Source organism: Labeo rohita, unplaced genomic scaffold (assembly GCF_022985175.1).
Source record: "Labeo rohita strain BAU-BD-2019 unplaced genomic scaffold, IGBB_LRoh.1.0 scaffold_297, whole genome shotgun sequence".
Taxonomy (NCBI): Eukaryota; Metazoa; Chordata; class Actinopteri; order Cypriniformes; family Cyprinidae; genus Labeo; species Labeo rohita.
In genome coordinates, this window is record NW_026129214.1 from 69,869 (window position 1) to 85,075 (window position 15,207).

Sequence of the window (15,207 nt, forward strand, 5' to 3'; positions counted from 1 at the left end):
ACTTAAAACTGGCTTTGTGGTCCCGTGTCACAGATGTCGCATGAAATCTGCTCTAACTGTTCACATCTGAATCAAAATGAATCAGAACTAAATCAGAAAAAATAGCAATGAATAATATCTATATTTAAAACTTTATAAACTGTAATCTCTAATGTCTACGCATGCTTACACGAGATTGGCGTTCCAGCGGACGATGTAGCATGTAGGCGTAGAGTATGCTCTGGTGCAACTCTCGCGAGAACTAAGTTTCGTTTACAAAACAAGTCTCCCCTTAGCTTATATCAAAATTCTGACATTTTTCATTATAAATCCTCATTTTGTACGTCTAATTCACGGCCGGTGTTTTGTTTTGCTCTCTCCTCTGTGCTTCCACATGCATCACTTCTCACTGGAGCTTACACTATGCCTACAACATCCGTTGGAACATTTTTTTTAATATAACTCTGATTGTACTCGTCTGAAAGAAGAAAGTCATATACACCTAGGATGGCTTGAGGGTGAGTAAATCATTAGGTAATTTTAATTTTTGGGTGAACTATCCCTTTGAGCTACTGAATGCCATGGAGCGGTGGCCTATGGTGTGATGGTGTATAACTATTAATCAATGTCTTGCTCTGGGGGCAGTGTATATGCAAATGTTTGTGTCCTTGTGACATCACATGTGACAAATTTGACCACAAGGCAAATTTGACTTCTCATGTCATGACCCCTTTAAAATTATAAAAAGCAAAGGCCTGGAGCTCAGAACGATTGTTTAATTAAGCTATCACAGACTTCATCAAATGAGAAGAGCTGACTCATACTTCAGTTTGTCTTCATCATTTTAAACCTTGAATTAGCCAAATGTTGGTTTTGGATGTATTTCTCATGTCAATAGTTTGACTGCATCATCACTCCTTATTGATGAGTGGAGGTAACCATACCTCCCTTTTCTTAGTGCTGCAAAGCCTCACTATTCAGTGATTGCTACCCGAACTACAAAGACCATGATGCTGAGCACCAGGGTTTGAAGTTGACACCTTACAGATGGGACCAGCATGTCAGATCATATGTAATTACCTCAGTCTCTGGAGAGTGCTGTGTGTGTGTGTGTGTGTGTGTGTGTGTGTGTGTGTGTGTGTTAATGTGTGTGCTCATCTGTGAAGGGCAGTGAGGTCTCCTGCTTACAGCTGAGGCCTGCCTGCCTGTCACAAGATCTCAAGACCAGAGCATGCATCACAGGAGGACATGCAAGGAACTCAAACAACACCAGCAAAATTAAGTTAAAGAGTTCATCTTAAAATCTAATAACACTTACAGCAGGGCTCAACAAAATAGGCCTAGGGCCAATGTGATACTGTCACTTGCCTTTGAACAATGCTTTTAGTAATTCTTCTGATTTAAACGTGAAAAAGTTGACATTATCTGCTTGGGTAATCTGAACTACTGACCAACCTAGGGCAAGAGAAAAAAAAAACGGTGTACAGCACTCGGATGTGTATTAAAATCTATATGGGGTAAGATGGATGACATATTCTGTAAATAAATTAAGATCTGTGTTATTACATGTATTACATTTTCCCTCAAAACTTATGCAATGCATTTTGTAACCCAAGAATTCTACAACAAAAGTCATTCATTCAGGCACAATGACAAGCAATTAAAAAAAGTTTGAATTTAGTTCCTGGAAACCTTTTGCCTGTGTCGTATCAAAATAAATCCATTTAAGCTTTCCACATTGACCTCTGTTTGCAAAACATAACCTTAGTGTTGTGGACACAATCTGAGTTCACAAAATACTCAGTGTGCAATCAAACTTCATGAGTCATAGTCACCATCCACTGAAATATCAGATCTGCTCATGTGTCTGAACATTTAAGAGCTGAGATGGCTTCTTGAAAATATAGCACTCTTTTTCTGCCCTTTGATTTTAATAGCTACTGATCTAATAAGAACTTGCTTTCAGAGAAATACAGTGTTCATGGTTACTATTAAGAGAGCGAAATTCACTCACCACACTGCCACATGTATAAAACGCCCCGGAACATCCTGTTACTTTGTACACAAATATAGACCCTTTGTGACATGACATATTTGATTTAGCAGGATTAATTTAGCAAACCAGCGTTACTACATAACTTTCATTCCTATATGCACACATCAGTATAACAGACCTTAGTCAGGGTAGTGCTATGTTTAGTATTTGACGGGAATGAAAACAAGGCTTTGAAGGACATGAATACAATGCAAAGTGAAAGTGAAAGTGATTTGATGAAAATGATGTAATCTAGGACCTTTAGACAGTGTGTACCATTGCAAAGATGGTGAGAGCAACCCTCACAGCCTCATTTTCATCTGAGTTAAATTCAATATGGCACATAACCTGACTAAAGTCTATTCTTGGATTCAATCCTAACAACATTTTGAACTTTGGATCGTGCTGCCTCAAGATTTCTAATAACACAGAGGTTATAGTAATCAGAGGATAGTTTCAGACTCAGAGGTATTTCGCCATGCAGTAGCTGGGACATTTTTCTTGACTGATTCTTCATATGGCATTACATTTTATTGATATTCAGTTTGATGTTGATATGTATCAAAAACCTACAGGTTGCTTCTTTCTGGTTTTTTTCTTTTGGTTAACGTTTAAGAAATGTGACTGATGCTGATTTGACACAAAATTGCTTAGTGCTCACAACAATTAAATGTATACATGATTAGATTAATTGAACTAGACAGCCCAAGCATACAGTTTCAGATACAGTCGTTGAGTGACAGCAAATTCGACACTTGTAAACCATAGCTCTCATTATTTGCTCTTTTTAAAAAAGTCTGGGAAATTTGATTTTTTTTCTATAGCTGTTGGAGCAAAAGTGAACATTACAATAATATTTGCAATGGTCTTCTATATTTTAACCTCATATGCTGGCTGCACAGTTTAACCTGCTATTCTTTACTTCCACATTCTAAATTCAGAAATGCGAGAAGGGTTCTTTAACCTTTCATCTTATGACCACTTCCTCTAAAGCACTATGATGTCATGAGCCCAAGAGTTCTGCCCAGAGAGAGAGAGGATGTGTCTGTCAATAGAGCACAAGCAATTAAATGTACTTCACATATGAAAACATTTAAATAAATGACCAATGAATTTTGATTTTTGGATCATGTATAAAATACCCTAAGCTATATGTTTTCCATGAACATTTGGGCTGAACATCATTTTCTGTTATATATTCTAGCACAAGCTTTCAGGTTTTTAACTCACATGCAGGAATCCGTATGAACTTACGTTTTGTCTCAAATCTAAATAAGGTCTTTGATTAATTTCTGATGGTATAATATCCTTGACAATCTCTGACAGTCAATGGCAGTTGAAATATTGTGCCTTTAAGCCTAAATATCACTTATGACTAGCATTAGGCATACATCTGCATCAGCATTTAATGCTGGGATACTAAAAGCAACACCACGTGTGCATAGCGGATACATGCATATTTCATACACACGCATGACCACAAACTGCCTTAATTCAAGTCATTTTCATGAAAGACAGCTTTGCACTTGAACATTCTATAGTGTATACAACAGCTAAAAGTCTGCTGCACTGACATTAAAAGAAAATAAATCAATATTTATTAACATTCATCATTTAACCTCCTTCTTTTGTCTCCATTAACATCATTAAAGGGGTCATCGGATGCCCAAGTTGATATGATTCTTTAGGGTCTTAATGAAAAGTCTCTAATATACTTTGATTAAAAATTCTCAATGGTTTTGTAAAACAACACCTTTTTTTACCTTGTCAAAATGAGCTCTGCAAAAATCATCTCATTCTAAGGGGTTGTTCCTTTAAATGCAAATGAGCTTTGCTCACCCCGCCCCTCTCTTCTCTCTGTGGAATGACGATCTTGTTTACTTTAGCCGCATTTAGCCACTAAACTTCCTAACTACCATGTTATAAGGAAAGGCGATCGCAAAGATTCATAAAAAAACGCTTATATACACTTCTGCTGTAAGTGAAGCTGGATCATGAATGATTTGCGCGAACATAGACGGATATATGTAGATCCGGAGGCGCATTTAATTCACAAACAAATGTAATCTACTGCATCTTCAGCGGCTCAGATGTCGGGAGTAAATGACGACCACTATGCTCATTACTACATCCATCAACACAACACCTCAGTCGCTCAATCTGAGATATTCTTGTCTAACTTACATCCCTGCTCCGGCATCAAAACAAGGAAAGTTACTGGACTGTGACAGCTGGTCTGGGGTAAGAGCTCATGTCAATCAACTATTGTGGGAGCGGCCTCTGTGGGTGTGACGGCACACCGACAGGCATCTGAGAACGGCTCGATTTGAAAAAGGGGATATTATTTTTACAGATGAATTAAAAACCACTGCATGGATTTTTATCATTATAGGGTAGATTTGTACATACACTGCCAACACACATTAATGTTCAAACAACATGAAAACGTGAACTTAGCATCCGATGACCCCTTTAAAAATATCATATTTACTTTACAACTATGTAAAGATAATGCAAAAACTTATTGGTCATTCTCTCTGACAAACACCTAGATTAGACTAAAAACCCAACAATCTCACATCAGGTCAGACTTTGAGTACATGAACTTTAACTTCAGTCTTTCAAACTTCACTTCTGCAGTGACATAAATAGACCTGCACACTGCCTTTAACCATTGTTGTTTATGTAAATCTCACTTTTTTCAGCATTTAAAGCATTTGTTGCACACAAGACAAGTGGTGGGATATACATTTACTCACTTGCAATAAACTTTACATGTGTTCAGAACAATGTTGTTATTATCAAATAAAACTATTAAAAATTTGTTTTATAATCAAAATCAAGCTGAGAAAAAATATAAATAATAAATTTTAAAAATCTACTCCTGGCAACTAACCTGTTATAAATAAGTTTGTTACTAAATTACTAAAACAAAAGTAAATAAATAAATAAAAACAATTTAGGATTATTACAAATAATAATAATATAAATGACAAAAGCACATAAAAAAAAAAAAAATCAACTAAAAATATAAAAAAGCTAATTCAAAATACTAACGTATACTATAATAATAATATATAAATAATACTAAAATTACTAAAATAACACTTGTGCAGAATCAAATAGGGTCATATATCAATATATTGCTATTCTTTTTCTCACAATATTGCATCAATACTTAGTTTATGTTTTATCACATACAATTTCCTAAATATTAGTTTATATTTTATTTCATAAATCAAAAAACTTAAATGGGAATTAGAAATATTCTCTCGGTAACTACACTATAACAAATAAGTTTGTTACTAAATTACTATCTCTAAAACTAAAATAAATTAAATAAAAGCAATATAGAAATATTTAAAAAGATAAAAAGAAATAATATATATATTATATATATATATAAATGACAAAAGCACAAAAAAAAATCAACTAAAATATAAAAAAGATAATCTAATTTAAAATACTAAGAAACACTTTAATAATATTATATAAATAATACTAAAATAACACTTGTACAGAATTAGTATCAGTCATATATCAATATATTGCTATTCTTTTTCTTATAATATTGCATCAGTATTTAGGTTATATTTTATTTCCTACAATTTCCTAAATATTAGTTTATATTTTATTTAATATAATTTCCTAAATAGGTTCAATTAATGAAGAAGCGGGTCAACTAAATAAGTGTAAACACTGCAACCTTTGTATGTAGCACAGTAAACACAGTATTGGACAATTTTAAAGTAAACTGCGTATGGGATTGAAACTGATCCAGTTACAGAATGATATTATGATGCATTGCAATGTACTAAATTGGGACATATGTATAGGTAGCAGCTGATACCCAGTTCTAAAACACATTCATTTAACTCATACAAAGACAATTCACAGAAACAGAATCCAGTTTATCAATGAAAGCACATATGATGACAAAGCTATACACAGCAAAACGCTGACTGTTGTTGTTTAGATTATGATTAGTCATGATAAAAACTGTGGGTCAAAAGAAATCAAGAAAGACAAAGAGGAAATTGTTCAACTTTGTCAGAGTTTAACATCAGAGACAGGGGGTGTCTTCATACCCCAGTGTTAAGTTTGTGGCCAAACACAGCCAATAATAGCAAGGACTGCCAAGTGGGTCACTTGAGCCACTGGAACAGACTCACACCACACACATCACATGCCTACCATACATACTCAAGCCTAGTCAAACTGTCAAACACACACAAAAACTGACAAGCACACAAGCAATCTCATTCTCACAAATGTCAGCACAGATTGCAAGATTGAGGGATCTCTTCTCTTAATGCAGAAACACAGTCATACATCTCCAGTTGAGTCAGCGGCAAAGTCACTTCCTCAGTCTGGTGCACATTCAACTATTTCCTCTTTCAAATACACGCGTACACATGCACACAAACAAAAGTGCACACAAGTAGCCTTATACTATCAACAAATGCCATCTGTATGCCAGCGACCCTGACAGAAACAGCGATACCAGTGAACACCCAGCCTTATCTACAACAACCACAGGCTTCTTTTAGCAAACAAGCCATCCGAGAGATTCAAAACACAAGGCTTGATATAAACAAATGACCCTTCATACAGTGAAAATGGCTGTAAGACACAGCCAAATATCCACAAAAGACCTATTCAATAGCGGAACTCAATACAGTTGAATGGGAGTGTAGACATGATGCTGTGTGTAAGGTGTGCATGAATGAATGGATTAGTGTCCCTCCTCCCACTGTCTGCCTTACATCTGAATGGCTGTTTGCTGCAGCAAGACTACCATTACAGACCACAGACACTTCCAAAAGAGATGCAGCCATTTAATTTCTAACCACATCTCCAGAAACAAATTGAAATGTAGCTAATTCACTTCATGCTGAAATATTTACAACAGTGCAGCTCACTTGCACAATCTGTGATTTGCTAAACCAAAGATGATTTACATAAACAATAGCGTTTAATACTATTAGAAATATCTAAATCACAACACTAAATATTAGTCAAATACGTGTTTGCATTAAATCCGGAGCTGCTTGCACACTGACTTCCACTGAGAGGATGAAGAAAGGCGGGTGATAGATTATAGAGACCAAGCAGCATCTTTTGTCTGGCAGTACAGCCTCTATCTGCATTTACTGTGCTTGTAAAACTGCTTTTCGCCAACGTTTAAACACCATAACCGCTAAATAAACTATTCCCATAATGATAAATGAAACGGCTGTCAAACACAAAGGGAGCATTCTAGTTCTGTTGCGTACTCGCAACATAGATAAGGTGCATATGTGGTTTCTACGGGTTCGCATGTTAAAACCTGCCGAATTACTGGAGCAAAGGTTAAGGAGGATTGTTTATTTTGTTTCAGCTGAAGTGCTCTTTCCAATTTTAGTCATACATGAAATATGGTTTGGGGAAAGTGAAATGTGAAACCAAAACAACCAAAGATGCCAGTGGCTTTTAGACAGAAATGCCAGCTATAAATGGGTTTGTCACACCACGCTGGATAGGATAAACGCAAGAGATACAGCGTGATACTATCGGTTTTTCCTCGTACAAGCACCATGTGCACTGGCTATTGTATCCAACACTCAAACACCCATTGACACACCGCGCAAATGCACCAAAAGGCATCCACGCTCTTCGCTTTATGTGTCTTTTTGTTGTCCTCTCAAGCCAAGAATCGCGAGAAGCGGGTCAGTGGAGCACGCAGGGAGATTAGCCCACATCCGAGGGACCCACCTGCTTGTGTAGTATCGGTCAGATCGTAGTTGAGCCCCGGGTAGTCGCGCAGTTTTCTTCCGCTGATGTTGAGCATCCCGGAGCAGACGGCATCTTCCAGTGCGCGTTCCAGACTGCGGGCAGTGTGTAGCGGGTGCTGCTGCTGTTGAATCACGCCCGGGTTCCAGTGCGCGACATTCGGATAATGCTGGCTCTGGAGAGCCGCCGCAGGTCCTACAGCTCCCTGACTCGCCGCCATTTTCATACGTGAAATTATTCTTACAATAATAATAGGGGGCTGCCTGGCGTACCGCGCATGCGCAGACGACGCAGACGGAGGTGGGGAGGGGACGGGCTACTACTGGAAAGGGGCGGGGGACTAGCGTTGGAGTAACGGCAGGTACTGTTTAACCAATTTAGAGAGTGAGCAGTACTTGCCAATTCATGCTTTCCTTTTTATTTTAATTAAGTCAACCGATATTATGTTACTTGTCATCGGGAATATTTATGTGATAGTGTTTGAAGCACTTATAAAACCTTCAGCTGTAGCTTTGTCACACCCGGGGCGTTTTTTAAACGTTTTTATGGTGAGTGTCGAGTGAAATGATATAGAAATAAGGTTTAATGATTTTCCTTTTAGGGCGTGTCTTATCTTCTTTCATGTGGTACTCGGCGGGTGTTCAGTTGTGGTTGGTGTGGAACAGAAAAAAGGGCCATGCGCCCTGAGCTCAGAGGCGAACCCTGGCGGCTGAATGAAGAAAAGACTCGCCACTAATAATGATAATCCCCGTCAATAATACCAGGGCATGGGAATTACAAAGTACTGTGGCGAGTTAATACCCTCCATAATTAAAGCTTAAAACCCCTTAATGGACGTCAAAACAAAATGTCTTAACAAGTATACATACTAGGAAACAGTTATTGTATTAGACTACATTACATTATTAATGTAATATAAACATTGATATACACTACACTAAAAGTTTTTGAACAGTAAGATTTTTAATGTTCTTCTGCTCAGCAAGCCGGCGTTTTTTTTTTTAACCAAAGTAAAAACAGTAAAATTTTAACTATTTTTAACTACTTTTTACTATTTAAAATAACTGCTTTCTATGTGAATATATTTTAAAAAGTAATTTATTCCTGTGATCAAGCTGAATATTCAGCATAATTACTGTAGCGGTGTCACATGACACTTTTCTGTTTTTGGGAAAGAAATTAGAAATTGATACTTGTAGGATGTAAGGATGCTTTAAATTGATTAAAAGTGATTATAAAGACATTTATAATGTTACAAAAAAATTCTATTTTAGATAAATGCTGTTCTTCTAAACTTTCTATTCATCAAAGAAACCTGAAAAAATTTAAGTAAAAATATTTCAGAATTGTACCGTTTTTGCTGTACTATGGATCAAATAAATGCAGGCTTTGTGAGCATTAGAGACTTCTTTAAAAAACATTAAAACTCTTACTGTTCAAAAACTTTTGAGAGTTCAGATGCAAAACCAGCTAAAAGCCATCTCAGTCAAAAATGACATAATGATACTGAGTGAATTCTCTTGACGCATATTATACGTCCATCAAATACTTTTACTTCAAACTCACTAAAATACCAGCCTCAGCCCAATCAGAAGTACCAGTACTTACATAGAAACCTATACATCTGAGCCTGATAAAATGCATTTTTTAAAGAAAGATGTCAGATGGATTTAGCTGGTTTTGCATCTGAACTCTTCATATATATATATATATATATATATATATGTTCATTAAAACCTCAGAGATCAGAGGGTGCATATTTACCTAGTCGCTTGAAAACTGCATCCTTTCATCATCACTGTATAAAGAAAAAACTATAAATGCATTACAGTTACCAAAAAAATAGACTGAGCTAGTGTATAAACACTGTGTTTATAATTGTCTTTATAATGATTTTTAAATATTGTATGAATATATGGAAAAAGTATGTTAATTAACTTTTATTAAAACAGTTCTAAAAAAAGAATTGTTTTGTTTACACTGGAACATTTGAAAAAAATGAAATTTGGTTACATTTATTAGGCTACATTATTTATTAATCTTCGTTAAAGTCAGTTAATAAAAATACAGTGGTTCACTGTTTGTTCATATTAGTTCACAGTGCATTATGTAAACATAACTTGTGATTACAATAATGCAGTAAATGCTAAAATTAACATTAAGTAAGATTAATAAATGCTGTGGAAGTATTGTTCAGTCTTAATTAATGTTAAACAAAGTGGTTAACTCTTATTAACTAATGAACCTTATTGTAAAGTGTTACCACAACAATAAAATACCTGAGCAAAATATTATAAAGAATTGAATTCCTGCCGCTAGTTGTGTTGTAAAGCACCTTGGAAAGACCTGCCTACCGGGATTAGACACGGCGCTATTTTGGGGCTCTTGTCACATTGGTCGTCAGATTCATTGCGCTGCTGGGCTGGGTCACGCTGCTTGGACTCACCATTGACTTGATCGACACAAATAAACACAAAGAAAGCGCACTGAAACCGGGTCGATTTAAAAAAGTTGCATAGTTCGTGTCGTCACTGGCATTTCTGTGTCGACAAACCTTTGGAAGTTATCGAGTGTAAATACTTGGGTGTTAGACGCGACGCTTCCGAAACTTTTGCGTGCGTTCCGACGACATAAAAAGGCGAAATGGGCGAGAATGATGTTCAGATGGAGAGTACAGAGCAAATGCAGGAGCCACACGCTTCAACCTCGGACAAAATCGACTTGTCATTAGGTTAGTAATTGCGAGGCGAGACATTAACTTAAAGGCATTGTGATTTGGATGAGTTGGCAGGAACCGTCGGTTTCGCTTCTGTGTTGACGTGTAGAGCAAAAGCGGTCAGCTGTCACATACATTCAACAGCTGTCAAACCAACGTGCTCGTACACACACATCATTTACCTTGAGTTTAGCATGATAATAAATGACTGAGCTGATGTGTGATTTGTGAATGACTAAAAAGAAGCAACAGGTAAAGTAAAAATGGACTATAAACATCTGTAGCCACAGTAAATGACAAGGAGCAGTCAGCCATATTACTACAGTCCTTCATTGTTTAGTCAACAAATCTGCACAGCTGATGCTGTAAATATATAGTGTCGATTTATCATGCATAAGTGGCATATTGAGAGGGGTTTTAAATAAGAAACCCACCCACTCATCAGATAAACAAGCGTAAAATAAAAACGTAAAGAGCCTAATATGCTGCAAAGTCTTTTACTATTCAGCTCAAACAAGTAGTGCATCCAAATTTTATCTTTAGCATTCATTTTAAAGTTAATGTTTGCTTTAGAGGTCCTTTTAAAGTAAAACAGACGTGAAACTCTTTGTTCCTTTTGTTTTCACAGATGACATTATAAAGCTGAATAAAAAGGAACAGAAGGCAAACAGAGCTAAAACTAAACGTGCTGTTAACAGGAACAACGTCTTGAAGAAATTCAACCAGGTTCCACAGCAACAGAGGGGACTCAGACGAGGAGCGCAGCAGTACCAAGGCAAGCTTTTGATACTTAAGACTGTGTCTTATCTCTTAAATGTGTGACCGCTGACACATTTAGACTGTTTGGCATATGACTTCTGTCTGGGATGATCTGTTTTAAAAGGTAAAAATGCGTAAAGTGAAGAGTTGAAACACGTAAGTTTCTCATAGAGTTTTGTCTCACAGGGCCCGGCAGAGTGAGAGGTTTGAGTAGACAAAGGGGATCCGGGAGGGGCATGATGTCAAGAAGGGGTTCACTAAATACAGCTGCTGCTGCTGCCACGGTATAAATATTTGTATTGTTTCTGGTTCTAAAATATTTCATTTTTAATTTCATACCCTGTGTCCTATGCTAATAAGGAGATTTGTATTTTTTAAGATGTTTCTACTGTGTATCATAGACAGGTGAAACATTTGATCAGACCACATTCACATCGCGGGGGACATTCAGGGGACGAGGAAGAGGTAGAGGAAGAGGAGGCGGACTGACAAGGTTCTACACCCTTTTCTCTCTTTTAATATTTTCATTTATAAATTCTGTTATGGGGTTTTGCTGCCATATCAAAACTATGAATAATAAAATACCATACTATAATAATAATCATAATACGGTATGCTTAATTACTAAAGACTAACAATTGATGAATATTGGGTTTTTTATATTTTATATCCAAACTTATCCTTACCAGTAAAATTCAAGATTCCCAGTATAAAGTACCTATTGTTATATAATAAAGTATTTATTTTTATGTTCTCTACAATACAGTGAGCAGGACAATATGATATTTTATGACATATGTGCTAAGTGGTGAAGGTGGTTTTCATGGGAAGTAGTCTTCCAGTTTATAATTCTTTTCGGAGCTGTGTAAATATAAACACTGAAAGTCACAGATGTAGAAAAGAAAAGTAATAGAAAATCTTTCCATGCAGCCAAGGCTGAAATGGTCAGTGTTGCTTCAAAGAGAAGCTTAGGATGATGCAGCTGCAGCTTATCATCTCGAAAAAATTCCGACCTTGAAGAAGGTCTAGAGCACAAAAGCGGAGATATACACTACCGTTCAAAAGTTTAGAGTCAGTAGGGTTTTTTTTTATTAAGTATTAAGAAATTAATAGTTCTGTTCAGTAAAGAGTAATTTACATGATCAAAAGTGACAGTAAAGATTTATAATATTACAAAAAGATTTCTATTCTATTATTAACTGTTTTTATTTACTTTTTTTTTCTCTCTACACACCAAATTAGCATATAAAAATTATTTCAGTCATCATAGGAATAAATGACACTTTTAAATATATTAAAATAATAATTTAAATCATAATAATATTTAAGAATATTACTGTTTTACTGTATTTTTGATTAAATAAATGCAGCCTTGGTGAGCATAAGAGACTTGATGATTTCACAAACATTAAAAAAATCGAATATATAAATAAAAAATAACAGAACAACAAATGGGAAAAATACACTACAACTCAAATGTTTTTAAACAGTAAGATTTTTAATGGTTTTTAAAAAGATCTCTTCTGCTCACCCAGCTGCATTTATTTGATCCAAAGTACAGCAAAAACAGTAAAATTTAGAAATATGTTTACTATTTAAAATAATTGGTTTCTATTTGAATATTTTCAAATGTAATTTATTCCTGTGATTTTAAAGCTGAATTTTTAGCATCATTAGTCCAGTCTTTCATGTCAAATGATCCTTCAGAAATCATTTTAATATTCTAATTTGCTGCTCAAAAAACATTTATTATTATTATTATTTTGTTAAAAACAGCTGAGTAGGGTTCAGGTTTCTTTGATGAATAGAAAGTTCAGAAGAACAGCATTTATCTGAAATGGAAATCTTTTGTAACATTATAAATGTCTTTATCATCACTTTTGACCGATTTAAATCATCCTTGATAAATAAAAGTATTAATTTTCTATTAAAAAAACAAACAAACAAAATCAGCATAGCACAATCTGCAGTTTAATATAATTGATTGCTGATGTTGTTGTAGGGGTGCATTGTCAGCAAGGGGACAAAGGGGTGGAAGACCATTTCTATTAGACAGAGGGGTAAGAAGGAGAGTTTCTATTAATAAAAAAGCATTCACATTATAAATGGATAGACCATTCTGTTAATACATTTTAGACTGACATTTCTGTGTTCTGTTGTGGTTACTGCAGTATTCCGCTACAAAAAGGGCGGAGAAATTACAGAAGTATGAGACAATAAGAAGGTGAGTTTTAATTACACGAGAATATGACTCTATATTCCGAAAAGTAATCTCAAGGTGTGTAAATGAAATGTCTTTGTTCGTTTTCTCTCTCTGTGTCTGTCACTCCCACATCCACACACATGCTGAAGTCGAAGAACAGCACCATCTGGCTCCACGCTGACAGTTTCCCTGCCAAATGCTAAATCTGCACCTGTCACTGTGTGAGTAAATGAACCTTCTCACTTCTTTCTCATTCACTGGTTGTACATTTCTCTTTGTTTATCTTCTTCTCACTTTTTTCACTTTATCAGGAAGACTTCTAGTCAGGCTAGGAGGGGTGGGGTAGTGTTAAGGGGCAGATCATCTAGAGGAGCCGGTAATTCTTCACCTAAGGGGATTCCTCTGCAATTTAACTACAAGGCAACTACTAACCAGGTGAGTTTAGCCATCCAACAGAGCCTGTACACCCAGTAAAGTGGGAAAGTCAGACATTTTTTGCATTTTATTGGCTTTATGTGCGTAAAGACAGTAAAGATTTTTTATTTTCTATAAACATGCATGATTAAACTGTTCTTCAGCTTTTAGAGTGTCTGTTTTTATTTTGTTTTGCAGACTGCCGTATACCTTAATGACCGTTTCACTGACCTGAGGTTAAGAGGGCGAGGACGGGGCCGGGGAAGAGGTGTTGGAAGAGGAAGAGGAAGAGGAGCTGTTGGAGGAGGTGGAGGAAGAGGAAACATTGTTGGGGGTGGACGAGGTAGAGGACAAGGAAATATTATAGGTGGTGGAAGAGGCAGAGGAAGAGGAAACATTATGGGAGGTGACAGAGGCAGAGGAAGAGGAGGGGTTGGTATTACAAGAGGAGGGAGAGGCTTGAGAAGAGGGAGGGGAGGATCAAGAGGAGCCAATCGAACAGTAACTCTTCAGTGATTAGAAGTATGGCCATTCGATTTTATGAAGTAGTACTGTTTACTGTGATGCACTGAAATTTTGGGGTGACAATATTGGGGTGAAAGAGAAAAAAAATCATTTTGCTGCATTTGCTATTCACTGTAATGATGTCATTCATCTAAATATTTTAGAAATTTCTGAAAGCGGGATAAGGGGATTTTATTGCAGTGTACAAACAAAATATTGTCTTTTTAAAGAAAAATGAATTTGATTGTTATATGATGAAATTTTTACATTTTTAGGTTATGGAAAAATACAATTATGAATGGCACCTTAGAGGGTAATGAAGTGCCTCTTTAAATACAGTGTAAATACTGTTTTGGATTCTGACACTAGAAGAGGTTATCTCAGTAATAGCAATTGTATCCTATGCTTCAAGTAAAATGTAAATACTCAAAAAGTTGTTTACATTTGATATCATTATATCAATAAACACCAATGAACATTTTTTATTTTTTGAATAATGATTGTGTGTTGTCTGTCTGTCTCTCCGTTTATTTGGACAATCTGAGATAGAGAGAACTATCTAAAGAGAAACAGTTTTGGTTAACAGTGACCAGAGCTGGGTAGTAACTGATTACATGTAATCTGGATTATGTAATCAGATTCCAAAAATTAAGTGCCTGTAATTAGATTGAATTACATTTTAAAATACTCATAATCAGACTACAGTTACTAGATTACATGATTACGTGTTATTTACACAATAGCCGTAAATTAAAGGAGAACTCCATATCAAGAACAACAATTTACAAATAATTTACTCACCCCCTTGTCATCCAAGGCCAAGAT

General features: G+C 35.8%; 2 protein-coding genes across 3 annotated transcripts in view; one reads left to right on the top strand and one right to left on the bottom strand.

Annotated features, from left to right (window-relative positions):
* LOC127160150 (leucine-rich repeat and calponin homology domain-containing protein 2) overlaps positions 1 to 8,018 on the bottom strand; it is a 49,748-nt gene extending 41,730 nt beyond the window's left edge. For both annotated transcript variants that reach the window (XM_051102803.1, XM_051102804.1), the window contains exon 1: positions 7,769 to 8,018. In XM_051102803.1, coding sequence (XP_050958760.1) covers positions 7,769 to 8,012 — 244 coding nt within the window. In that variant the 5' untranslated portion in view covers positions 8,013 to 8,018. The remainder of the gene's footprint in view (positions 1 to 7,768) is intronic.
* Positions 8,019 to 10,145: 2,127 nt separating this feature from the next.
* On the top strand, positions 10,146 to 14,863 carry si:dkey-17o15.2 (H/ACA ribonucleoprotein complex subunit 1). The gene is made up of 9 exons (XM_051102801.1): positions 10,146 to 10,517; positions 11,131 to 11,277; positions 11,448 to 11,545; positions 11,663 to 11,754; positions 13,264 to 13,321; positions 13,433 to 13,485; positions 13,614 to 13,685; positions 13,776 to 13,899; positions 14,077 to 14,863. Exons 1-9 carry the CDS (start codon positions 10,430 to 10,432, stop codon positions 14,392 to 14,394), a joined length of 1,050 nt encoding a protein of 349 aa, XP_050958758.1. The 5' UTR covers positions 10,146 to 10,429; the 3' UTR covers positions 14,395 to 14,863.
* The last annotated feature ends 344 nt before the right edge of the window (positions 14,864 to 15,207 follow it).